The sequence below is a fragment of the Mus caroli genome, unplaced genomic scaffold, assembly GCF_978045245.1.
Source record: "Mus caroli unplaced genomic scaffold, Mus_caroli_1 scaffold_5, whole genome shotgun sequence".
Taxonomy (NCBI): Eukaryota; Metazoa; Chordata; class Mammalia; order Rodentia; family Muridae; genus Mus; species Mus caroli.
Genome location: NW_028227260.1, coordinates 54,093,640 through 54,121,038, shown reverse-complemented (window position 1 = coordinate 54,121,038; position 27,399 = coordinate 54,093,640). Strand labels below are relative to the sequence as shown.

Sequence of the window (27,399 nt, the reverse complement as noted above, 5' to 3'; positions counted from 1 at the left end):
GACAAAATATTCTGTAATATGTAGCCAGTGCTTAAGATGCTGTCACATCCCCAACATAGTTTAATATCAGTAATAACTAGAGAGATGTGTAATATCTCTCTTTTTCAAGGCCCTTCCTACTCTCAATGCTAGAAATTCTAATTCCGAAAAATTGAGGCACAAATAACATAAATAACCCTGGTGTAGCTGGGCAGTGGTGGTACACACCTTTAATCCCACCACTTGAGAAGCAGAGGCAGACGAATTTCTGAGTTCAAGGCCAGCCTGGTCTACAGAGTGAGTTCCAGGACAGTCAGGGCTACACAGAGAAACCCTGTCTCGAAAAACAGGAAAAAGAAAAGAAAAAGAAAAAAGAAAAGAAAAAAAAGAAAAAAGAAAAGAGAAAAAAGAAAAAAGAAAAAAAATCTTGGTGTAACTTTAACTAAGTAAAAGACCTATATGAAAAGAACTTCAAATCTTTGAAGAAAGAAATTTAAGAAGATATAAGAAGATGGAAAAATCTCCCATGCTCATGTATCAGTAGGATTAGCATAGTAAAATGCCCATGTTATCAAAAGCAAAATAAAGGATCAATGTAATTTTCATCAAAATTCTAATACAGTGTTTACATAGCTTGAAAGAACAGTTCTCAACTTCAAATGGAAAAAAAAAAAAAAAACAAAACTCCAAAAATATCTAAAACCACCTTGTATAGTAAAAGAACTTCTTGAGGTATCAACATCCCTGATTTCAAGCTCTACTACAAAGTAATGGTAATTGAATCAGCGTAGTATTGACATTAAAACAGACAGATTAATCAATAGAACCAAACAGAAGAACCTGAAGTAAATCTATGCATACTTGATTTTTGACAAAGAAGCCAAAAGTATACAGTGGAAAAAGTAAAGCATCATTTATAAATGGTGCTGGTTTGACTGAATGTCTGCATGTTAAAAAGTGAAAATAGATTCGGTATCTATCACTCTGAACAAAATTCAAGTTCTGGTGGATCAAAGTCTCCAACATAAAATTGGATACACTAAGTCTGAAATAAGAGAAAGTGGGGAATTGCCTTAAATAAATTGGCACAGGAGACAAAATTCTGAACAGAACAGAAACAGTTCAGAAATTCAGATCAACAATGAATAAAGGTAACCTCATGAAACTGACAAGCTTCTGTAAGACAAAGAACAACAAAAACAGAAAAAGCAACCTATAGAATGGGAAAATATTTTCACCAACTCCACTTCCAATAGAGTGCTGACATCTAAAATATATATACAACTCAAAAAACTAGACATCAACAAACCAAATGACCTAATTAAAAATTTTGGTACAAATCTAAACAGAATTCTTGACAGAGCAATCTATTATGGCTAAGAAGCATTTAAAGAAATGATCAATAACTTTAGGCACCAGGGAAATGCAAATCAAAACAATTCTGACATTTTATCTTACACCAGTCAGAAAGGCTACAAACAAAAACTCAAGCAACAATTCATAGCTGTCCAGGATGCTGAGCAAGCAGAACAATCCTCCATTGATAGTAGGAGTACAAACTTGTTGTACAATCATTTTGGAAATAAACTTGTTAGTTTCTCAGGAAACTTGGAATAGTTCTACCTCATGGCCCAACTATACCACTCCTGGGCAAATACTCAAAATAAGCTCAGCTAAATGATAAAGACAATGTTGTTTATTTACACAATAAAGCATTACTCATCCATTAATAACAATGACATGAAATTTGCAGAAAAATGAGTAAACTAGAAATGGTCATCCTGAGTGAGGTAAGTCAAGACCCCAAAAGATGAACATTATATGTACTCAATTATAAGTAGATATTAGTCATAAAGTACAGGATAATAAGCTGCAAATCACAGACACAAAGAAACTAAGTAACATGGAGAGCCTAAGGGGCATGCTTGAATCTCACTGAGAAAGGCAATGTAGAAGAATTTTAATCCAGCAACATGGCTACAATGGCAAATGACCACATCCAAAGACCTTCTAGGTCTGAGTGATGTGGCTGGAATGACACACCTTTAATCCTTCTGGCTGGAATATAGACATACCCTTTGCATACATCTTTAATCACAAACAATGTAGATAATGTTAGTTTGGAGAAAAAAGTACCCTAATGGAAGGAGCAAACAGTGATGAATAAAGGAAAGATTAAACAGAATGAGTCAGAGATAGATTATGCCCAACTCTCATGAGCATAGGCAGGAAAGAGAGAGACTTGACAGAGCACTGCAGAGAGAGGGGAGAGGGGTGCAGGGGGAGGGGGAGAGGGGGAGAAGGAGAGATGGGGTAGCAGTAGAGAATGAGACAGAGAAAGAAATAGAGGGAGAGGGGAGGATGAGGAAGAAGAGGAGGTAGTTTTATTGGGATTGTTTTACAGAGACAGGTTTCAGGTCTGAAGACAGAATGAGCCAGAGAATTAGAATGAAACAGAAGATTAGAATGGATTACCAGATTGAATTTGAGGCCAGTAGAGCAATTCAGTCAGAAGCTGAGAGAAGCCAGTTTACCAGAATTTAAAAAGAGCTAGAAAGGGTGTGCTTATTCAGCAGTAAGCCTCTGAGACAATTACATACAGTGTATCAAAATTACATGTATATGGAAATACAGTTGATATCAGTAGGTAGATGAAAGGAGGAAAGTGTGTGTGGGGGGGTTAGGGATGAGAACAGGAGAGATGAGTTTGGGGGAGAACACAGAGAGTGCTAGGAGAGACAACTGGATTGGGGGGACCTCTGGGACAAGCTAGAAACTATGACAATAGAAACTCCCAGGAATTTATGAGGGTGGCCATAGCTAAGAGTCCTAGCAAGGGGAGAGATGGAGCCTAAATCAGCCATCTCCTGTGGCCAGGCATGATTTCTAATGGAGCTATTTGTACACCAACCCAGACACAAAACCTTAGACCCACAGTTTGTCCTATTGATAGGATGTACGGGTTGGGGCTGAAGTAAAACTTGAGGGTAGGGCCAACCAATGAATGGTTGAAACCCATGCGAAGAGAGTGAGCACACTCCCGATACTATTGATGATATTAAACTATACTTGCAGAAAGGAGCCTAGCATAAATGTCATCATAGGAACTTTACCCACCTTCTGTTGGAAGCTGATGCAGAGGCCAACAGTCAAATATTAAGTGAAGCTTGGAGAATCCTGTTAAAGGGAGCAGGGGAGAAGATTGATGGAACCAGAGCGGTCATGAACACCACAAGAAAACCTAGAGGCAACTAATCAGGACCAATTCCAGTTCATGGAGCCTGTACTATCAAGCACAGAGCATGAATGAGATGGAACTATGCCCTCTGCATGTATGTAGGAGATGTCCAGTGGGTTCTTCATGTGGGACTCCTAAACCAGAAATAGGGGCTGTCTTTGTCTACATTGCCTACCTTTGGATCTTTTTCCCCTAAACGGGTTGCCTTGTCTAAACTTAGTGGAAGAGGATACAGTTACTCTTGCTGTGGATTGATATGCTAGGGCTGATTGATGTCCATGGGAGACCTCCCCTTCTCTGGTGAGAGAAAGAAAAGAGGTGGGAGGAGAGGGGAGGAAAAGAGAGAAGGAGAGACTAGTAGGAGAGGAGAGAACGGAGGCTTAATAGTGATGTAAAAATGAATAAATAACTTCATCGATAATTAAAAGGAAAAAAAAAAAGTAAGGAATCTCAGACAAGCTAAGCATCTGAAAATGTAGAGACCAAGCAAGTTCCCTAGAAGAGACTCAGAAAAACTGTATTATCTCCCCCCCGCCCCGCCCCCCCCACACACACACACACAAAGCAGCACTCCAGTTTGTCAAGTTTCCTTCAGGTTTTGAAATGCTCTCTAGGTTTCCAGCTTTTGTAGGTTGTCACCCCTACCAGGGTGAGCTTTCTATGATGTGGTTATCTTTGAGTCTTTCTATTCCTGTGAGTAACCACTCACCCTGTGATGGCTTGTATATGTTTGGCCCAGGGAGTGGCACTATTAGGAGTTGTAGCCTTGTGAGAGAAGATGTGTCACTTTGGGCATGGACTTTAATACCCTTATCGTAGCTGCCTGGAAGCCAGTATTCTGCCAGCAGGCTTCAGATGAAGATGTAGAATTCTAAGCTTCTCCTGCACCATGTCGGCCTGAATGCTGCCATGTTCCCACCTTGTTGATAATGGACTGAATTTCTGTAACCCATCCCCAATTAAATGTCATCCTTACAAGTGTTGCCTTCCTCATAGTTTCTGTTCACAGCAATAAATCTCCAAGACACACCCAAATTCTCTTTTTTAAAGATTTTTTTATTAATATATGTAAGCACACTGTAGCTGTCTTCAGACACACCAGAAGAGGGTGTCATATCTCATTACGGGTGGCTGTGAGCCACCATGTGATTCCCCATGTGAGTTCAAATCAGGACCTTTGGAAGAGCAGTCAGTGCTCTTACCGCTGAGCCATCTCACCAACCCCACAATTATATTTTTTTATTAAATATTTTCTTCATTTACATTTCAAATGCTATCCCAAAAGTCCCTTATACCCTCCCCCAGCCCTGATCCCAAACCCACCCACTCCTGTTTCCTGGCCCTGGCATTCCCTTGCACTGGAGCATAAGATCTTCCCAAAACCAATCCAGAGACTGCCCCACCCGGGATCCACACCCATATTCTTAAAAGTACTTTTAACAAAACTGTGGGCCGGGCATGGTGGCACACGCCTTTAATCCGAGCACTTGGGAGGCAGAGGCAGGCAGATTTCTTAGTTCAAGGCCAGCCTGGTCTACAGAGGGAGTTCCAGGATAGCCAGGGCTACACAGAGAAATCCTTACTCTAAAACAAAACAAAACAAAAACTGTGGTTCACCAAGTGGAACTTGTTAGAAGCTTTTGTTTGGCCTATCGTTTGTTCCTGTCTGGGTCCTGTAAAAGTTTGTTCTAGGAATATTGTCACAAAACATTAGAGAAGGCCTCTATTATTAAACAACATATTAGCATAATTTTATTGTTCAAGAATTTTAGAGGTAGATTACTACTAAAATCATATAAGTATTTATTTGTCTCTAACGGTGATAATTCATCAAACATGTAGTTGATATGTTTAATAAGACAAATTAGTGACACATTAGTTTCATGATTGACTAATAAGAAAGCTTAAGATTCTTTCAAAATTTTCTGATTTCCTTATTTCATATGTATTTTCTAGAAATCAGAAAAAAGATCTAAAATAGATCAGAAAAAAGAACTAAAAATTTAAATCAAATTATTCTAGGAAAACATCAAGCCACATTTTAAATTCCTGTTAAGATATTTATAGGTACCAGATTTCTGGAATAAGCTTGTCTCAGAAATATATTTACTCTGTCATTCCCAATCAAATGGTAGACCTGATTTCATGTTTACATCTTAGACTAAAATATCTTGTATGAGAAAAATGAAATATTTATATCTGATAACTTGTAACCTTCTATTTGCAAACCGCAGACCAAAACTATTTAAGATAATATTAACCATGTCCACTATCACTTTCTCACAGGCAATTCTTACTTGTATTTTCAGGATATGTGGTCAAGAAGAAAAAAGTCTATTGAATAAATGTTTATGTAAGACACATTAATCTTATTATGAAGAATCTACTGTTAAATAGATTTGCTGATAGCAGCAGTATCCTGTAAAACCTTGCCCACAACATACAATTTTAATTTCAACTAACAGAGAAGGCAGCTTCTGGATAACATTCAAATATAAGGCAATTATTTGATAAAAATTTTAAAGTCACATTTTTTCTCAATTATTTCATTTTCTGTGAGTAAGAAGTAATATCTCTCATGGCTCTTTTGCCCTATGTATCACAAAAGTCTTCATTATACTTTCTATTTAAAAAGCACAGTGAATCAATTCTTGTTCTCACTTTCGTTATTTCATACAAAAGTGTGTGCTACTTCCATGTTTCTGTGAATTTTAGTAATTCTCAAAAGATATATAGCAAATACTTGCTTTCTCAGTGAACTAAAACATTACCTTGAATTACAGTGCTATGACCAATTAAAAAACAAATTTTAACAGAAAAATTATAACAATCAAAGTGTATATTAATTCAGTGTTATAATCACTTTATAAAGTAGTTTCATATTACCTTATTGAATCATTAAGAACATTATTTTGAGATTTGTATCCAATATATACTGTATATTATCTAAAGTAATTAGTAATTTATGTGAAAATTACTTTAGGACACATAATCATGAAATACACTTGTACTACCATGTTACCCACCATTCTGAAGCATCTGATCTGATAGAAAGACAGAATAGCCTTTTCAAGACACAGTTACAGTGACAATTAGGTGGCAGTAGCATGGAGGGCTAGGACAGGATTTTTTAGAAGGCAGTATATATGCTTTGAATCAGCTTCCAGTATATGGTGTAGTTTCTCCCATAGCCAGGATCCACAGGTCCAGGAATCAAGGGGTGGAAAAGGGAAGATTTCCACTCATTATTACTCCTAGTGACCCACTAGGAAAAATTTTGCTTCCTGTCCCTACAACCCAAAATTCTGCTGGCCTAGAAGTTTTGATTCCAGAGGGGAGAATCCTCCTGCCAAGAGCCACAGCAAACATTCCACTGAACTAGAATCTCAGACTTCCCCCTGGTCATTTTGGCTTTCTAATGTCCTTAAACCTACAGGCTAAGAAAAGAATAACAGTCTTAGGAGGGGTGATAGATCCAGATTACCAAGGTGAAATTGGGTTGCCTCTCCACAATGAAGGTAAGCAGGATTACATCTGGAGTGCAAGGGATCATTTAGTACCTTAATACTACTATGTCCTGCAATTAAAGTCAATAGGAAACTACAACAGCCTCACCTAAGCAGGATGACAAAGGGCACAGACCTATCAGGAATGAAGGTATGGGTTACTTCTTCAAGAATAAGAGTCAAGACTTGCCAAGGTGCTTGTAGAGGGTGGAGGAAACACAGAATGGGTAGTAGAGGAAGGCAGTTATAAATACCCTCTAAGGCCATGTGACTTGACCGGTTGCAGAAATGAGGATTATAAAGTGATATGAATGTTTCTGTTTTATTTTGTTAAGAACATATGTGTATAGATATTTGTGCTTTCTTCCAGTTTTTTTAACATAAATTAAGAGAATATCAATTGGTATTTAGGTTGAGATACTAAAAGGATGTTCCCAAGGGACATTTACCTATTCTAAATTTAAAATGTGTTTGTGTTTGTACGATCACTATACCATATTAGGGATAACTATACCATATTAGGTATTTTTATGTATAATCTGGTTATTGCTTTATTTGGGCATGATATGATTTGTGTCAAGTTAACAAGGGGTAGATTGTGGTGGCTATTCCTGGTTGTTTACTTGACTACAACTAGAAAGAACTACAGTCCAGAATTGTAGGGCACACCTGTGATCCAGATCTGGAGGCTAGAAGACAGAGCTTTCTGACTTGGATCTTGACATGAAGAACTTGAGGCACAGTGGCCAAGACACCTTTAAAGCCAGGAGACTGAGGCAAGGAGATCCCTGAGTTCAAAGTCAGCCTGGAACAAAGCAAATTCCAAATCAAGGTGTGGTGGCACACACCTTTAATCCAGGCCACACCTTCGGCTGGAGGCCTACATACGGAATAATGGAAGAAGGAGGATTTACTTTCTTCTTCAACTGCTTGAACTTACTTGCCAGCACATCTGTTGTAACCTATTTCTACAGAAGGCTAGCTGAAACAACTAGCCTCGTGGGACTTAACATACTACTAGATTCATGCACTTGCCATTCACAGCTCTCCTTTATTGGGTAAGTTAGACAACAGACTGTAAATCATTACAATAAATTCCCTTGATATAGAGAGATATTCCATTAGTTCTGTGACTCTAGAGAATTCTGACTAATACATATTCTAGACAAAAAGATTTTATTACTAATACTTGGCAGATGAAGGGATTGAAATAAAAGCAGTTTAAATAATTTCTTCATAGTCTCACAGCCAGTCAGTGAAAAAAATCTAAGACTGGAACATATGTAGGCTGCCTGTAAAGCTTAGTTGCATTAAGCACAATAGAACAAGAAACCATGTCACAGTAAAGGCAAATGATGATATAATTCATGCTAAAGACTTCATATTAGTACCTTGAGCATCAATCCATTATTTCATACTTTCTACAAATTTGCATCTCTCAGTTTTATAAGACTAAATTATAAAAATGAGGTATTTGGAACATCCCTGAATATCTGAAATTATTTTATAATGTCTATAGATATAGGAACACAAGAAAGCATTGGTGAAGGGCCTAAAGGAGGTTGGAGATACTAGAACTTATAAGATACACCTGGTATAATGTAAAAGTACAATGGATTGTTATGAGGGTAGTTAAGTACTCTATGACTATATTCAAAGTTCACTGCATCGTAGCATACTGTAAAGCTTACCAAGAACTCATGGCCAGTGAGTTCTTAAACCTTATTAGAGAATCTACTATTATTATTTTAATATGTAGATATTGTGTTAAACTGCCTTCTACTCTCATCAGAGCATCTTCTTTTTACAATGAATGACAATCAATAAGGAGATTTACAATTTATCAACATGCAGAGAATAAATGTGGATTACTCAGCCTCAAATGTGATATCCATGATACATACCCTTCCTTTAAGGTTCAGGAAGTCATCATGGCCAAGAAAGTAGGCAGATGGCAAGAACCAGAGGTCAGGAAGAACTATAAGGAAAATACTGTCCTCAAGACATGAAAGAGCTAGCACACTAATAAACTTTCAGTAGCTATGGTTGCCTACATGAGACCTGCATAAGACCAAGCCACTAAACACTCAATAATAGATAGGAGATGGGATCTCCAGATGTCACTTCTAACTGAGGAAGTACTGACAGTTCCTGCAGTTTCTGAGGAAGAGAGAGTTAGTGTTTTTCAATAGTGTAGCCTCTCATAGGAATGGCCCTACACACATACACATATGGGCAGCAGTAATTAGACTCAGTGTTTTAGTAGAAACACAAGGAAAAGAAGACAAAGTTATTTAAGAGGAAGATGTGTATGGGTGAGTCAAGAAGAGTTGGATAGAGAAGGAGGAATATGGATATGATCAAAATACGTTATATACATGTATAAAACTCTTAAGGAATAAATATATATGGAGTTTAAATGCAGGTACTCTAAGTGGACAGATAATTCAGATCCCACAAGTCAACAGTGAACAAACAAAATCACCAGTGCCTACTGTAGGATATTTATGAGATGTTAATCAAAAAGTCTCCAGAGATTCTCCAAAATAACATGCACAGTTGACAATTGCTCATGGTGGCCCACAATCCCTAGATTACACAATCTTTTTTTTTTTTTTTTTTTTTTTGGTTTTTCGAGACAGGGTTTCTCTGTGTAGCCCTGGCTGTCCTGGCACTCACTTTGTAGACCAGGCTGGCCTCGAACTCAGAAATCCGCCTGCCTCTGCCTCCCGAGTGCTGGGATTAAAGGCGTGTGCCACCACGCCCGGCTAGATTACACAATCTTATTGCGAGGATACTACATATTTATATAAGACACAGAAAAATCATGCACTAGATGCTTCTTTAATGCTTAGGTTTCAGAGTTCTAAAAGGTGCTATGCAGACAACTGAAGGGAAAAAAAATCATCCATGCTGCAGTACTGACCTGGCAGGAAAGAGGTGTACACTGATGAATTCATGATATTATTGTTACTAGAAGTAACCACTTGCTTTCTGGTTGAATGTTAAGTCCACTCCACAAGAGGAAATTCATGTCTGGGACTCTAAATCTGGCCCAAAGCCCATGTCTGTGGACATCATAGAGCTACGGGACTCTGGTATTATCACTTGCATTGACGGACAGCCTTTTATATATTTATGTTTATACCTATAAAAACCTGCTGATATCAACTTTGATCAGATATTCTTAGCTTTTCCAGTAGAGAGTAGTGAATGTAGACTAGTCAAGATGCTGGGAACATGTGACTTTTTAGTACAGAGCCCTAAGTGAGAGGTCTGTGTCACCTATTTCAAAACTCAGGAATATATCACAGAATATCCAACAGAGGAAAAGATAAGAGCTGGATGATTAGGATATAAGTACTGCTAATTGTTGTCATCTGGGCATGATATGATCCTTGTAATCATGAGCTCACAGCAGTGCTGATTGGTTTCAGTGGGCCTAACCTGAGTGGGTCTATCAACATTCAGTAATGGGAAGTAGATGGTAAGCTGCCCCACCTAGAAAAACAATTTTCTGTTGAATAATGCCATGGGAAACAGTTATTTTCTTCACTGCTCTAACTATTGGTGAGTCCTACAGGCTCCAGTGGATAGGCCCACACTCATCTTCATGCTTTGGCCTCTGGCCTCAGTAGATTTCAAACCAAAAGTAAAAATAAAGATAGAGACAAGAAAATTGAAAGGAGAGTTGTAGAAAGAAAGGAAAATAGAAAAGAGTGAGGGGGGATAAGGCTAATGTGCTTAGAATCCATTTTTTATACATGTAACATTGTCAAAGAATGAGTTCAATTTTAAAATTAATAAAGAGCTTTTTGTAAAAAATAGCATAGTACTTGTTCATAAAAACAAATGCAGGTGGAATTAGTACCTTATTGTCGTGACAAGGGTACACAGTGCAGAGGTTCTCCGTCTGGTATTGTTGTAGAGACCACTTCAGATTTAACTAGAATTTTATTTCCTTGATGGAGAATCTCATGAAAAACTCGCCAACTCTGTATTTCTATTCAGGAATTAAAGGTCAGGATGTCCTGGTTAACTGCCGTTTTGTTAAACCCCCTCCAGCTTCTTAGCTTCTGTTAAATTGCCTACTTCAGGCAGGCCCACTGCAGCTTTAGTATAGTGAAAGGAAACAATGCTCTGATTACATGTGAGCTTAATATAATGGTCATTCTAATTCAACAGTTTTCTTGGTTCATTTATATCTGCATGTTAATATCAATCTACTATTGTACTCCCTTAGAAATGAAAAAAAAAATCTTAATTGATTCTTAGTAGTGGATTATTGCAGAGATGGACATGATAATTTATGATTTAATTATTGTTGCACATAACAACAGCTTATAAAAGGACATGTGAACAAACTCCAAACTCACTAACCTTCAGATACATAGTAGAAGACTATAAGAAAAAAGGAGTTTTCTACAGTCTTCAAAGTCCATTTTGAATTCCAACTTATTTTAGCATATCTTTCCCTGTAATGTATGTAGTATAATTAACCCAGATGTCCCTCAACAGAGGAATGGATACAGAAAATGTGGTACATTTACACAATGGAGTACTACTCAGCTATTAAAAAGAATGAATTTATGAAATTCCTAGGCAAATGGATGGACCTGGAGGGCATCATCCTGAGTGAGGTAACCCAATCACAAAAGAACTCACATGATATGTACTCACTGATAAGTGGATATTAGCTCAGAAACTTAGAATACCTAAGATACAAGTTGCAAAACACATGAAACTGAAGAAAAACGAAGACCAAAGTGTGGTCACTTTGCCCCTTCTTAGAATTGGGAGCAAAACACCCATGGAAGGAGTTACAGAGACAAACTTTGCAGCTGGGATGAAAAGGATGGACCATCTAGAGACTGCCACACCCGGGGATCCATCCCATAATCAGTCTCCAAACTCTGACACCATTGCATACACCAGCAGGTTTTTGCTGAAAGGACCCTGATATAGCTGTCTCTTGTGAGGCTATGCTGGGGTCTGGCAAACACAGAAGTGGATGCTCACAGTCAGCTATTGGATGGAACACAGGGCCCCCAAGGGAGGAGCTAGAGAAAGTACTCAAGGAGCTAAAGGGGTCTGCAACCCTATAGGTGGAAACAACAATATGAACTAACCAGTACGCCCTGGAGCTCATGGCTCTAGCTGCATATGTAGCAGAAGATGGCCTAGTAGGTCATCATTGGGAAGAGAGGCCCCTTGATCTTGCAAACTTTATATGCTTCAGTAGAGGGGAACACCAGGGCCATGAAGTGGGAGTTGATGGGTAGGGGAGTGCGGGGGAGGTTATGGGGGACTTTTGGGATAGCATTTGAAATGTAAATGAAGAAAATACCTAATTAAAAGAAAGTATAATTAAAATAAATCAAAACATCTATTTTATTTTTTAAAACGTCAAGATGTATACTAAATAGTCTTAATGTTGTAATACCAACCCATTTATATCACGAACCAGATTTATTTTGGAACTTAGAAAATATATAGTTTATAAACTAATGATAACAAGCTCAAGACTGGACTCAAAGAAAATTGCTGACCACTGCTGGGAGAAATTTTCTTGATCAGATAATTTGAATGGGTAAGTCTTAGGTGATTGTGGGTGGTCCTATTCCTTGGGAAGGTGTTTGCAAAGTATAAAAACTTGGGTTAAGCACGAAACTGTGAGTAAACTAGCAGGCATCTTTACTCTATGGTACCTGCTTCAAGCTCCTATTTGAATTCTTGCCCCAATTTTTCTCAGTAACAGATTGTGACCTAAAAGGATAAGCTGAAATAAACAATTTCATTTTGGTCAGGGTGATTTATAACAGTACAGAAATGAAAGAACAAATATCATTCAAATAGTGCATTGATAGAAAAGGTACAACTTTTTCTCTTTTTCTAAGAAAAAAAATGTTCCTTGCATTTTTAATATTTTAGATTGGAACTAGCGAGATTGTTCACTGATTAAAAGTACTTGCTACTCTTGCAGAATACCCAGGTTCCAGCACTCACAATATAACCTTTCTAGGCACACACACACCACATATACAGAGTAAAGCACTTGTACATAAGTGAAATAAAATATACCTACATTAGAATAAGTTATCTGTCATCATTTTTTTGATTGTTGAATCAAACGTTTTAAATGATGTGTGGTTAAAATGCCATGATCTGCAGACAAAATTCTGCACTACCTGTAGAAGACATACAGTTGGGCATATTTATCTAAAGGCAGAATTGATCCAGGACTTATCTAAAGGCAGAATTGATCCAAGTGAAATATATTCATTGATTATAATACATTTCTATAACACATATTCTAAAATTTGCAAGACAGTTGGGTCCACATTAATTTGATTGGGCCTGAATTTTAAAGATAGCCATAAGCATACTGAATGCAATTATAAAGTTACAGTTTCTTTTTTATATTTCAATCATTCATCAAAGTGTGTTGATAACATAATAGTCTATACCAGCAAGTTTGAGGCTTAAGCAATATTAGTTTAGCACTAAAGAAAAACTTTCTCAGAAAATGCTTTATTATTCTTACACGACCTTGAAATACATTGAAGTTCCTACAAGGCTGATTAAAATATAACTTTCAATGGTTGTGGAAAAGTTAGTGATATGTTTTGTAAATGGAGGTATGGTGTGGCAGGAGGGGTGCACCCCCTGCCTTGAGGGACCAGGCATATGATGGTCTACTATAGAATCAAGTTTATTTGGGGGCATGGGAAGGAAGGTTGAGAAGAGAGTAAAGGCAGAGAAAGAGAGGGGACAGCAAACAGAAAAGGGGGAGAGGGAGACAGGGAGAGGGAAAAAAGAGGCAGAGGGGAAGGGGAAGGAGGATGAGGAGAGAAAGGAAGAGGGAATAGGAACACATGGAGGGGTGGGCAAGGGGAAGGCCAGAGAGAGGGTGAGGTCAGAGAGCACAGGAGGGGGCCACATAGTTCTTGCCTCCTTCCTGACAGTTGCTAGGTAACTGTTGGGTGGAACCTGCAAGGAATGCTAACATTCCAACAGTTAGAAGGTTTAAGTCCAGAAAATAAATGTTAATTTCTTCCACACTCTTTAGTACTTTTAATATTTCTTAAGAATACACCTTTCTATAATAAGTCTCCATAACTTACGTTTTGGTGAGAGTAATTATATCTATGAAGAGTAGGTATATTCTTATTGTAACACATCATAAACTGCTTTAACTTCCTTACAACTTTCAAAACACAAAGCTGAGCCCACTTTTTTGTCCCATGTTCCTTTTCATTTCCAAATTGTCAGATCATCAGTGTCAGTGTCCTTAATCCTGAGAAGCACTAGTCAAGGGTTTGACGTGAGTTGTACTACACACTTTATTAGTATCAGTGGGAAACAATCAGACACAGGAAGCTATGAGAATGTTCCCAACTCAAGAAGAATAAATGGAAAACAATATGCCTAGTCCTAGAGTATTTTTTATACAGGACAATTTTTTAAAAATTAAAAGCAATATTGCCTATTAATATATTAGCTACAACAACTGTATTGGCATTACATTTATTGCTTACAAATAATGCAAGCTAGAGCAAGGACTTATTTTTTTTTCTTCCCAGTTTCTGCCACCTTTTATTAAAAGTTACATTTTTAATTTCAAAGTTAAATTTTTGAAATTTTTGATTCATATTGATTTTTATAAAAAAGTAAATGGGGGCTGGTGAGATGGCTCAGTGGGTAAGAGCACCCGACTGCTCTTCCAAAGGTCCAGAGTTCAAATCCCAGCAACCACATAGTGGCTCACAACCATCCGCAATGAGATCTAGCGCCCTCTTCTGGAGTGTCTGAAGACAGCTACAGTGTACTTACATATATTAAATAAATAAAATCCTTAAAAAAAAATATTTGTTAAAAAAAGGGGCTGGTGAGATGGCTCAGTGCGTAGGAGCACCCGACTGATCTTCCGAAGGTCCAGAGTTCAAATCCCAGCAACCACATGGTGGCTCACAACCATCCGTAATGAGATCTGGCACCCTCTTCTGAGTGTCTGAAGACAGCTACAGTGTACTTACAAATAATAAATAAATAAATCTTTAAAAAAAAATAAAAATAAATAAAAAAGTAAATGATAGTTATTTTAAGCGATGTTATCACAGCATTAAATTTCCGAAAGTTGTTCATACTAAATAATATCATCCTGAGGAAACATAAAATTGAGGGACATAGTGTATTCACCCTAAAAATATAGAAACTGCATCAAAACTATTGTAGTGAGTAGTAGAGGGGCACTGACTGCTAAATTCTGAATGGATAGAAGAGGTTCACTGTGACTCATGAGATCAAAGTCCAACTGCTCTATGAGATTGTGCAGCACAGCCAGATTCAGCCATTTTCCCTTTCCCAACATGCTCCTCCCCTTCATTATTCTAATGTGAACACCCACAAAAAAGACTTCACCCTAACCCCACCCCACGCTGACCACACTTTGAATAACCTGCCATTCATTCTTTATTATGCTCTCTGTGACATCACAGAATACTCTTTAAAGGTTATCCAGATATTCACTGAAGCGGCCAGGTCCTGAAGCACTCCTAGTGGCAAGCTGTGCAGGAGCTGGAGATATCAGCCTGTCCAGACAGTGGTTTTTCCGAGCAGTTGTTTGTCCTCCAGGCATCAGAACCTTCCAGCAACTGCATCACAGACTTCCAGCAACCTCAGAGAGGATTTTTAGCTCTTGGCCCAAAGCAACAGGAGGGAGTCCTTGCGACACTACAGGTACAACTCTCTCTCTCTCTCTCTCTCTCTCTCTCTCTCTCTCTCTCTCTCTCTCTCTCTCTCTCTCTCCTCTCCCTCCCCCCCCCCTGCCCGCCTGGATTCCTCTCTGAATTGCACTTTAATAATGTGACATAGTCTCCTTCAGCCTACTCATCTGTCTTTTTCTTATCTTTATACCCTAGGTGCAACAGAGCCATCTACCAGCTGCCATACTCAGTGAAGATGGTTCAACCTACTTTGGGGGCTATGGCTCTTAAGCGAATCCAGAAGGAGTTAGTTGCCTTCTCTCAAGATCCCCCGGCAAACTGTTCTGCAGGGCCAGTGGCAGAAAATATGTTTCATTGGAAAGCAACCATAATGGGGCCTGAAGACAGCCCCTACCAGGGAGGGGTTTTTTTCCTGTCCATCCATTTTCCGAACAATTACCCCTTCAAGCCACCCAAAGTTTCATTCATAACCCGAATTTACCATCCAAACATTAGCAAAAATGGGAGTATCTGTCTAGATATCTTGAATTCTATGTGGTCACCTGCACTTACAATTTCCAAACTTCTTCTTTCCATCTGCTCTTTATTATGTGATCCAAACCCAGATGACCCTCTGGTTCCTGAAATTGCGAAGGTCTACCGCAAGGATTTAAGAGAGTATAATAGATTGGCTCGAGAGTGGACTGAGAGATATGCAATGTAATTTCAACATACAATGGACATAATAATAAAAAGAGGTGGTTCACTTTATCAGTCATTTTCTTTTCTTTCTTCATTTGAGCAAAGTGATATCTCTTTAATCTTTTCTAGATAGATATTATACAATTTTCAAACTAGGGTAACTATGGGAGAGGGTCAGGGGTGGAAAAGAAAGGAAAATGAATGGGATACCAGGAAAGTAGGGAAAGCAAGTGAGGTGAAGGGTATATGTATTGGGTATGGGGAGGTAGGAGGTGAAAGAGGAGCAGATGGATGGAGTTGCAGGGGAGGGGGGGAGGCAATGAGACTGAGAAGGGAAGATGGATGGGAGGTTGTGGTGAGAATAGGAACTGGTTATTTGAGGAATGCTAACACTCCAACAGTTAAAAGGTTGAAGTACAGAACCCAAATTTTAATTTCATCAGCAATCTTTAATACATTTAATAGTTCTTAGGAACACACCTTTCTATACTAAGTCTCCATAACTTACGTTTTGGTGAGAGTAATTATATCTATGAAGAGTAGGTATATTCTTGTTGTAACACACCATAAACTGCTTTAACTTCCTTATAACTTTCAAAATACAAAGCTGAGCCCACTTTCTTATCCAATTTTTCTTTTCTTTTCCAAATTTTCAGATCATCAGTGTCAGTGTCCTTAATCCTGAGAAGCACTAGTCAAGGGTTTGACTTGAGTTGTACTACACACTTAATTAGTATCAGTGGGAAAAAATCAGACACAGGAAGCTATGAGAATGTTCCCAACTCAAGAAGAATAAATGGAAAACAATATACCTAGTCCTAGAGTACTTTTTATACAGGACAATTTTTTAAAAATTAGGAACAATATTACCTATTAATATATTAGCTCCAACAACTGTATTGGCATTATATTTATTGCTTACAAATAATGCAAGCCAGAGCAAGGACTTATTTTTTTTCTTCCCTGTTTCTGCCACCTTTTTATTATAAGTTACATTTTTAACTTCAAAGTGAAATTTTTGAAGTTTTTGATTCATATTGATTTTTATAAATATTTAAATGATAGTTATATTAAGCAACGTTATCACAGCATTAAATTTCCTAAAGTTGTTCATACTAGATAATATCGTCCTGAGGAAACATAAAATTGAGGGCCGTAGTGTATTCACCCTAAAAATATAGAAATTGCATCAAAACTATTGTAGTTAGTAGTAGTGGGGCACTGACTGCTAAATTCTGAATGGATAGAAGAGTTTCACTGTGACTCATGAGATCAAAGTCCAACTGCTCTATGAGATTGTGCAGCACAGCCAGCTTCTGCCAATTTCCCTTTCCCAACATGCTCCTCCCCTTCATTATTCTAATGTGAACACCCACAAAAAAGACTTCACCCTAACCCCACCCCACGCTGACCCCACATTGACTAATGTACCATTCATTATTATGCTCTCTGTGACATCATAGAATACTCTTTAAAGGTTATCCAGATATTCACTGAAGGGCCCTGTCCTGAAGCACTGCTAGTGGCAAGCTGTGCAGGAGCTGGAGATATCAGCCTGTCCAGACAGTGGTGATTCTGAGCAGTTGTTTGTCCTCCAGGCATCAGAACCTTCCAGCAACTACATCACAGGCTTTCAGCAACCTCAGAGAGGAGTTTTAGCTCTTGGCCCAAAGCAACAGGAGGTAGTCCTTGTAACACTACTGGTATAACTTTCTCTCTCTCTCTCTCTCTCTCTCTCTCTCTCTCTCTCTCTCTCTCTCTCTCTCTCTCTCTCTCTCTCTCTCTCTCTCTTTTGCTCTCTCTCTCCCCCCCACTGCCCTGATTCATCTCTGAATTGCACTTTAATAATGTGACTTAGTCTCTTTCAGCCTACTCATCTGTCTTTTTCTTATCTTTATGCCCTAGGTGCAACAGAGCCATCTACCAGCTGCCATACTCAGTGAAGATGGTCCAACCTCCTTTGGGGGCTATGGCTCTTAAGCGAATCCAGAAGGAGTTAGTTGCCTTCTCTAAAGATCCCCCAGCTCACTGTTCTGCAGGGCCAGTGGAAGAAAATATGTTTCATTGGAAAGCAACCATAATGGGGCCTGAAGACAGCCCCTACCAGGGAGGGGTTTTTTTCCTGTCCATCCATTTTCCGAACAATTACCCCTTCCAGCCCCCTAAAGTTTCGTTCATAACCCGAATTTACCATCCAAACATTAGCAGAAATGGGAGTATCTGTTTAGATATCTTGAATTCTACATGGTCACCTACACTTACAATTTCCAAAGTTCTTTTTTCCATCTGCTCTTTATTATGTGATCCAAACCCAGATGACCCTCTGGTTCCTGAAATTGCGAAGGTCTACCACGAGGATTTAAGAGAGTATAATAGATTGGCTCGAGAGTGGACTGAGAAATATGCAAAGTAATTTCAACATACAATGGACATAATAATAAAAAGAGGTGGTTCACTTTATCAGTCATTTTCTTTTCTTTCTTCATTTGAGCAAAGTGATGTCTCTTTAATCTTTTCTAGATAGATATTATACAATTTTCAAACTAGGGTAACTATGGGTGAGGGTCAGGGGTGGAAAAGAAAGGAAAATGGATGGGATACCGGGAAAGTAGGGAAAGCAAGTGAGGTGAAGGGTATATGTATTGGGTATGGGGAGGTAGGAGGTGAAAGAGGAGCAGATGGATGGAGTTGCAGGGGAGGGGGGGAGGCAATGAGACTGAGAAGGTAAGATGGATGGGAGGTTGTGGTGAGAATAGGAACTGGTTATTTGAGGAATGCTAACACTCCAACAGTTAAAAGGTTGAAGTACAGAACCCAAATTTTAATTTCATCAGCAATCTTTAATACATTTAATAGTTCTTAGGAACACACCTTTCTATAATAAGTCTCCATAACTTACGTTTTGGTGAGAGTAATTATATCTATGAAGAGTAGGTATATTCTTGTTGTAACACACCATAAACTGCTTTAACTTCCTTATAATTTTCAAAATACAAAGCTGAGCCCAATTTTTTGTCCCATTTTTCTTTTCATTTCCAAATTGTCAGATCATCAGTGTCAGTGTCCTTAATCCTGAGAAGCACTAGTCAAGGGTTTGACGTGAGTTGTACTACACACTTCATTAGTATCAGTGGGAAACAATCAGACACAGGAAGCTATGAGAATGTCCCCAACTCAAGAAGAATAAATGGAAAACAATATACCTAGTCCTAGAGTACTTTTTATACAGGACAATTTTTTTAAAATTAAGAGCAATATTACCTATTAATATATTAGCTCCAACAACTGTATTGGCATTATATTTATTGCTTACAAATAATGCAAGCCAGAGCAAGGACTTATTTTTTTTCTTCCCTGTTTCTGCCACCTTTTTATTAAAAGTTACATTTTTAACTTCAAAGTGAAATTTTTGAAATTTTTGATTCATATTGATTTTTATAAATATTTAAATGATAGTTATATTAAGCAACGTTATCACAGCATTAAATTTCCTAAAGTTGTTCATACTAGATAATATTGTCCTGAGGAAACATAAAATTGAGGGCCGTAGTGTATTCACCCTAAAAATATAGAAATTGCATCAAAACTATTGTAGTTAGTAGTAGTGGGACACTGACTGCTAAATTCTGAATGGATAGAAGAGTTTCACTGTGACTCATGAGATCAAAGTCCAACTGCTCTATGAGATTGTGCAGCACAGCCAGATTCAGCCATTTTCCCTTTCCCAACATGCTCCTCCCCTTCATTATTCTAATGTGAACACCCACAAAAAAGACTTCACCCTAACCCCACCCCATGCTGACCCCACATTGACTAATGTACCATTCATTATTATGCTCTCTGTGACATCATAGAATACTCTTTAAAGGTTATCCAGATATTCACTGAAGGGCCCTGTCCTGAAGCACTGCTAGTGGCAAGCTGTGCAGGAGCTGGAGATATCAGCCTGTCCAGACAGTGGTGATTCTGAGCAGTTGTTTGTCCTCCAGGCATCAGAACCTTCCAGCAACTGCATCACAGGCTTTCAGCAACCTCAGAGGGGAGTTTTAGCTCTTGGCCCAAAGCAACAGGAGGTAGTCCTTGTAACACTACTGGTATAACTTTCTCTCTCTCTCTCTCTCTCTCTCTCTCTCTCTCTCTCTCTCTCTCTCTCTCTCTCTCTCTCTCTCTCTCTCTCTCTTTTGCTCTCTCTCTCCCCCCCACTGCCCTGATTCATCTCTGAATTGCACTTTAATAATGTGACTTAGTCTCTTTCAGCCTACTCATCTGTCTTTTTCTTATCTTTATACCCTAGGTGCAACAGAGCCATCTACCAGCTGCCATACTCAGTGAAGATGGTTCAACCTACTTTGGGGGCTATGGCTCTTAAGCGAATCCAGAAGGAGTTAGTTGCCTTCTCTAAAGATCCCCCAGCTCACTGTTCTGCAGGGCCAGTGGAAGAAAATATATTTCATTGGAAAGCAACCATAATGGGGCCTGAAGACAGCCCCTACCAGGGAGGGGTTTTTTTCCTGTCCATCCATTTTCCGAACAATTACCCCTTCCAGCCCCCCAAAGTTTCGTTCATAACCCGAATTTACCATCCAAACATTAGCAGTAATGGGAGTATCTGTTTAGATATCTTGAATTCTACATGGTCACCTACACTTACAATTTCCAAAGTTCTTTTTTCCATCTGCTCTTTATTATGTGATCCAAACCCAGATGACCCTCTGGTTCCTGAAATTGCGAAGGTCTACCACGAGGATTTAAGAGAGTATAATAGATTGGCTCGAGAGTGGACTGAGAGATATGCAAAGTAATTTCAACATACAATGGTCATAATAATAAAAAGAGGTGGTTCACTTTATCTTTCATTTTCTTTTCTTTCTTTGTTTGAGCAAAGTGATGTCTCTTTAATCTTTTCTACATAGATATTGTACAATTTGCAAACTAGGGTAACTATGGGTGAGGGTCAGGGGTGGAAAAGAAAGGAAAATGGATGGGATACTGGGAAAGTAGGGAAAGCAAGTGAGGTGAAGGGTAAATGTATTGGGTATGGGGAGGTAGGAGGTGAAAGAGGAGCAGATGGATAGAGTTGCAGGGGAGGGGGGGAGGCAATGAGACTGAGAAGGGAAGATGGATGGGAGGTTGTGGTGAGAATAGGAACTGGTTATTTGAGGAATGCTAACACTCCAACAGTTAAAAGGTTGAAGTACAGAACCCAAATTTTAATTTCATCAGCAATTTTTAATACATTTAATAGTTCTTAGGAACATACCTTTCTATACTAAGTCTCCATAACTTACATTTTGGTGAGAGTAATTATATCTATGAAGAGTAGGTATATTCTTGTTGTAACACACCATAAACTGCTTTAACTTCCTTATAATTTTCAAAATACAAAGCTGAGCCCAATTTTTTGTCCCATTTTTCTTTTCATTTCCAAATTGTCAGATCATCAGTGTCAGTGTCCTTAATCCTGAGAAGCACTAGTCAAGGGTTTGACGTGAGTTGTACTACACACTTCATTAGTATCAGTGGGAAACAATCAGACACAGGAAGCTATGAGAATGTCCCCAACTCAAGAAGAATAAATGGAAAACAATATACCTAGTCCTAGAGTACTTTTTATACAGGACAATTTTTTAAAAATTAAGAGCAATATTACCTATTTATATATTAGCTACAACAACTGTATTGGCATTACATTTATTGCTTACAAATAATGTAAGCCAAAGCAAGGACTTATTTTTTTTTCTTCCACGTTTCTGCCACCTTTTTATTAAAAGTTACATTTTTAACTTCAAAGTTAAATTTTTGAAGTTTTTGATTCATGTTGATTTTAATAAAAATGTAAATGATAGTTATTTTAAGCAATGTTATCATAGCATTAAATTTCCTAAAGTTGTTCATACTGGATAATATCATCCTGAGGAAACATAAAATTGAGGGCCGTAGTGTATTCACCCTAAAAATATAGAAATTGCATCAAAACTATTGTAGTTAGTAGTAGTGGGGCACCGACTGCTATATTCTGAATGGATAGAAGAGTTTCACTGTGACTCATGAGATCAAAGTCCAACTGCTCTATGAGATTGTGCAGCACAGCCAGATTCAGCCATTTTCCCTTTCCCAACATGCTCCTCCCCTTCATTATTCTAATGTGAACACCCACAAAAAAGACTTCACCCTAACCCCACCCCATGCTGACCCCACATTGACTAATGTACCATTCATTATTATGCTCTCTGTGACATCATAGAATACTCTTTAAAGGTTATCCAGATATTCACTGAAGGGCCCTGTCCTGAAGCACTGCTAGTGGCAAGCTGTGCAGGAGCTGGAGATATCAGCCTGTCCAGACAGTGGTGATTCTGAGCAGTTGTTTGTCCTCCAGGCATCAGAACCTTCCAGCAACTGCATCACAGGCTTTCAGCAACCTCAGAGAGGATTTTTAGCTCTTGGCCCAAAGCAACAGGAGGGAGTCCTTGCGACACTACAGGTACAACTCTCTCTCTCTCTCTCTCTCTCTCTCTCTCTCTCTCTCTCTCTCTCTCTCTCTCTCTCTCTCTCTCTCCTCTCCCTCCCCCCCCCCTGCCCGCCTGGATTCCTCTCTGAATTGCACTTTAATAATGTGACATAGTCTCCTTCAGCCTACTCATCTGTCTTTTTCTTATCTTTATACCCTAGGTGCAACAGAGCCATCTACCAGCTGCCATACTCAGTGAAGATGGTTCAACCTACTTTGGGGGCTATGGCTCTTAAGCGAATCCAGAAGGAGTTAGTTGCCTTCTCTAAAGATCCCCCAGCTCACTGTTCTGCAGGGCCAGTGGAAGAAAATATGTTTCATTGGAAAGCAACCATAATGGGGCCTGAAGACAGCCCCTACCAGGGAGGGGTTTTTTTCCTGTCCATCCATTTTCCGAACAATTACCCCTTCCAGCCCCCCAAAGTTTCGTTCATAACCCGAATTTACCATCCAAACATTAGCAGTAATGGGAGTATCTGTTTAGATATCTTGAATTCTACATGGTCACCTACACTTACAATTTCCAAAGTTCTTTTTTCCATCTGCTCTTTATTATGTGATCCAAACCCAGATGACCCTCTGGTTCCTGAAATTGCGAAGGTCTACCACGAGGATTTAAGAGAGTATAATAGATTGGCTCGAGAGTGGACTGAGAGATATGCAAAGTAATTTCAACATACAATGGTCATAATAATAAAAAGAGGTGGTTCACTTTATCTTTCATTTTCTTTTCTTTCTTTGTTTGAGCAAAGTGATGTCTCTTTAATCTTTTCTACATAGATATTGTACAATTTGCAAACTAGGGTAACTATGGGTGAGGGTCAGGGGTGGAAAAGAAAGGAAAATGGATGGGATACTGGGAAAGTAGGGAAAGCAAGTGAGGTGAAGGGTAAATGTATTGGGTATGGGGAGGTAGGAGGTGAAAGAGGAGCAGATGGATAGAGTTGCAGGGGAGGGGGGGAGGCAATGAGACTGAGAAGGGAAGATGGATGGGAGGTTGTGGTGAGAATAGGAACTGGTTATTTGAGGAATGCTAACACTCCAACAGTTAAAAGGTTGAAGTACAGAACCCAAATTTTAATTTCATCAGCAATTTTTAATACATTTAATAGTTCTTAGGAACATACCTTTCTATACTAAGTCTCCATAACTTACATTTTGGTGAGAGTAATTATATCTATGAAGAGTAGGTATATTCTTGTTGTAACACACCATAAACTGCTTTAACTTCCTTATAATTTTCAAAATACAAAGCTGAGCCCAATTTTTTGTCCCATTTTTCTTTTCATTTCCAAATTGTCAGATCATCAGTGTCAGTGTCCTTAATCCTGAGAAGCACTAGTCAAGGGTTTGACGTGAGTTGTACTACACACTTCATTAGTATCAGTGGGAAACAATCAGACACAGGAAGCTATGAGAATGTCCCCAACTCAAGAAGAATAAATGGAAAACAATATACCTAGTCCTAGAGTACTTTTTATACAGGACAATTTTTTAAAAATTAAGAGCAATATTACCTATTTATATATTAGCTACAACAACTGTATTGGCATTACATTTATTGCTTACAAATAATGTAAGCCAAAGCAAGGACTTATTTTTTTTTCTTCCACGTTTCTGCCACCTTTTTATTAAAAGTTACATTTTTAACTTCAAAGTTAAATTTTTGAAGTTTTTGATTCATGTTGATTTTAATAAAAATGTAAATGATAGTTATTTTAAGCAATGTTATCATAGCATTAAATTTCCTAAAGTTGTTCATACTGGATAATATCATCCTGAGGAAACATAAAATTGAGGGCCGTAGTGTATTCACCCTAAAAATATAGAAATTGCATCAAAACTATTGTAGTTAGTAGTAGTGGGGCACCGACTGCTATATTCTGAATGGATAGAAGAGTTTCACTGTGACTCATGAGATCAAAGTCCAACTGCTCTATGAGATTGTGCAGCACAGCCAGATTCAGCCATTTTCCCTTTCCCAACATGCTCCTCCCCTTCATTATTCTAATGTGAACACCCACAAAAAAGACTTCACCCTAACCCCACCCCATGCTGACCCCACATTGACTAATGTACCATTCATTATTATGCTCTCTGTGACATCATAGAATACTCTTTAAAGGTTATCCAGATATTCACTGAAGGGCCCTGTCCTGAAGCACTGCTAGTGGCAAGCTGTGCAGGAGCTGGAGATATCAGCCTGTCCAGACAGTGGTGATTCTGAGCAGTTGTTTGTCCTCCAGGCATCAGAACCTTCCAGCAACTGCATCACAGGCTTTCAGCAACCTCAGAGAGGATTTTTAGCTCTTGGCCCAAAGCAACAGGAGGGAGTCCTTGCGACACTACAGGTACAACTCTCTCTCTCTCTCTCTCTCTCTCTCTCTCTCTCTCTCTCTCTCTCTCTCTCTCTCTCTCTCTCTCTCTCCTCTCCCTCCCCCCCCCCTGCCCGCCTGGATTCCTCTCTGAATTGCACTTTAATAATGTGACATAGTCTCCTTCAGCCTACTCATCTGTCTTTTTCTTATCTTTATACCCTAGGTGCAACAGAGCCATCTACCAGCTGCCATACTCAGTGAAGATGGTTCAACCTACTTTGGGGGCTATGGCTCTTAAGCGAATCCAGAAGGAGTTAGTTGCCTTCTCTAAAGATCCCCCAGCTCACTGTTCTGCAGGGCCAGTGGAAGAAAATATGTTTCATTGGAAAGCAACCATAATGGGGCCTGAAGACAGCCCCTACCAGGGAGGGGTTTTTTTCCTGTCCATCCATTTTCCGAACAATTACCCCTTCCAGCCCCCTAAAGTTTCGTTCATAACCCGAATTTACCATCCAAACATTAGCAGAAATGGGAGTATCTGTTTAGATATCTTGAATTCTACATGGTCACCTACACTTACAATTTCCAAAGTTCTTTTTTCCATCTGCTCTTTATTATGTGATCCAAACCCAGATGACCCTCTGGTTCCTGAAATTGCGAAGGTCTACCACGAGGATATAAGAGAGTATAATAGATTGGCTCGAGAGTGGACTGAGAGATATGCAAAGTAATTTCAACATACAATGGTCATAATAATAAAAAGAGGTGGTTCACTTTATCTGTCATTTTCTTTTCTTTCTTCGTTTGAGCAAAGTGATGTCTCTTTAATCTTTTCTAGATAGATATTGTACAGTTTGCAAACTAGGGTAACTATGGGTGAGGGTCAGGGGTGGAAAAGAAAGGAAAATGGATGGGATACTGGGAAAGTAGGGAAAGCAAGTGAGGTGAAGGGTATATGTATTGGGTATGGGGTGGTAGGAGGTGAAAGAGGAGCAGATGGATGGAGTTGCAGGGGAGGGGGGGAGGCAATGAGACTGAGAAGGGAAGATGGATTGGAGCTTGTGGTGAGAATAGGAACTGGTTATCTGAGGAATGCTAACACTCCAACAGTTAAAAGGTTGAAGTACAGAACCCAAATTTTAATTTCATCAGCAATTTTTAATACATTTAATAGTTCTTAGGAACACACCTTTCTATACTAAGTCTCCATAACTTACGTTTTGGTGAGAGTAATTATATCTATGAAGAGTAGCTATATTCTTATTGTAACACATCATAAACTGCTTTAACTTCCTTATAACTTTCAAAATACAAAGCTGAGCCCACTTTTTTGTCCCATTTTTCTTTTCATTTCCAAATTGTCAGATCATTAGTGTCAGTGTCCTTAATCCTGAGAAGCAGTAGTCAAGGGTTTGACTTGAGTTGTACTACACACTTCATTAGTATCAGTGGGAAACAATCAGACACAGGAAGCTATGAGAATGTCCCCAACTCAAGAAGAATAAATGGAAAACAATATACCTAGTCCTAGAGTACTTTTTATACAGGACAATTTTTTAAAAATTCAGAGCAATATTACCTATTAATATATTAGCTACAACAACTGTATTGTCATTACATTTATTGCTTACAAATAATGCAAGCCAAAGCAAGGTCTTATTTTTTTTTCTTCCCTGTTTCTTCCACCTTTTTATTAAAAGTTACATTTTTAACTTCAAAGTTAAATTTTTGAAGTTTTTGATTCATGTTGATTTTAATAAAAATGTAAATGATAGTTATTTTAAGCGATGTTATCACAGCATTAAATTTCCTAAAGTTGTTCATACTGGATAATATCATCCTGAGGAAACATAAAATTGAGGGCCGTAGTGTATTCACCCTAAAAATATAGAAATTGCATCAAAACTATTGTAGTGAGTAGTAGAGGGGCACTGACTGCTAAATTCTGAATGGATAGAAGAGGTTCACTGTGACTCATTAGATCAAAGTCCAACTGCTCTATGAGATTGTGCAGCACAGCCAGCTTCAGCCATTTTCCCTTTCCCAACATGCTCCTCCCCTTCATTATTCTAATGTGAACACCCACAAAGACTTCACCCTAACCCCACCCCACACTGACTCCACGTTGACTAACGTTCCCTCAAATTTTTTAACATTATTAATATACTTCTATTGTGCATATCATTTACTAATGATTTTCCACCCACTGTACTTGTTTGATTTTACATAATCATATATTTTCTCTTCTCCCACATGAAATGTGTTTCTTTTTTTTTAACCATGATCTTTTTTTTAATTAGGTATTTTTTTCATTTACATTTCCAATGCTATCCCAAAAGTCCCCCACACCCATCCCCCACCCACTCCCACTTCTTGGCCCTGGCGTTCCCCTGTACTGATGGTCTCTATGACATCATAGAATACTCTTTAAAGGTTATCC

At 38.6% G+C, this 27,399-nt stretch overlaps 5 protein-coding genes across 5 annotated transcripts; all 5 read left to right on the top strand.

Annotated features, from left to right (window-relative positions):
- The first annotated feature begins 15,401 nt into the window (after nt 1–15,401).
- On the top strand, nt 15,402–16,152 carry LOC147004602 (ubiquitin-conjugating enzyme E2 D2-like). Its single transcript, XM_085837617.1, has 2 exons — nt 15,402–15,462; nt 15,645–16,152. The coding sequence occupies exon 2, from the start codon at nt 15,685–15,687 to the stop codon at nt 16,150–16,152; it is 468 nt and encodes a 155-aa protein (XP_085693743.1). The 5' UTR covers nt 15,402–15,462; nt 15,645–15,684.
- A 1,493-nt stretch (nt 16,153–17,645) lies between these two features.
- LOC147004601 (ubiquitin-conjugating enzyme E2 D2-like) lies at nt 17,646–18,543 on the top strand. The gene is made up of 2 exons (XM_085837815.1): nt 17,646–17,812; nt 18,036–18,543. Exon 2 carries the CDS (start codon nt 18,076–18,078, stop codon nt 18,541–18,543), a length of 468 nt encoding a protein of 155 aa, XP_085693941.1. The 5' UTR covers nt 17,646–17,812; nt 18,036–18,075.
- A 1,493-nt stretch (nt 18,544–20,036) lies between these two features.
- On the top strand, nt 20,037–20,955 carry LOC147004600 (ubiquitin-conjugating enzyme E2 D4-like). The gene is made up of 2 exons (XM_085837616.1): nt 20,037–20,203; nt 20,425–20,955. The coding sequence occupies exon 2, from the start codon at nt 20,465–20,467 to the stop codon at nt 20,930–20,932; it is 468 nt and encodes a 155-aa protein (XP_085693742.1). The 5' UTR covers nt 20,037–20,203; nt 20,425–20,464; the 3' UTR covers nt 20,933–20,955.
- A 1,471-nt stretch (nt 20,956–22,426) lies between these two features.
- On the top strand, nt 22,427–23,333 carry LOC147004599 (ubiquitin-conjugating enzyme E2 D2-like). Its single transcript, XM_085837615.1, has 2 exons — nt 22,427–22,614; nt 22,803–23,333. The coding sequence occupies exon 2, from the start codon at nt 22,843–22,845 to the stop codon at nt 23,308–23,310; it is 468 nt and encodes a 155-aa protein (XP_085693741.1). The 5' UTR covers nt 22,427–22,614; nt 22,803–22,842; the 3' UTR covers nt 23,311–23,333.
- Nucleotides 23,334–24,804: 1,471 nt separating this feature from the next.
- LOC147004598 (ubiquitin-conjugating enzyme E2 D2-like) lies at nt 24,805–25,713 on the top strand. The gene is made up of 2 exons (XM_085837614.1): nt 24,805–24,992; nt 25,183–25,713. Exon 2 carries the CDS (start codon nt 25,223–25,225, stop codon nt 25,688–25,690), a length of 468 nt encoding a protein of 155 aa, XP_085693740.1. The 5' UTR covers nt 24,805–24,992; nt 25,183–25,222; the 3' UTR covers nt 25,691–25,713.
- Nucleotides 25,714–27,399: the final 1,686 nt, after the last annotated feature.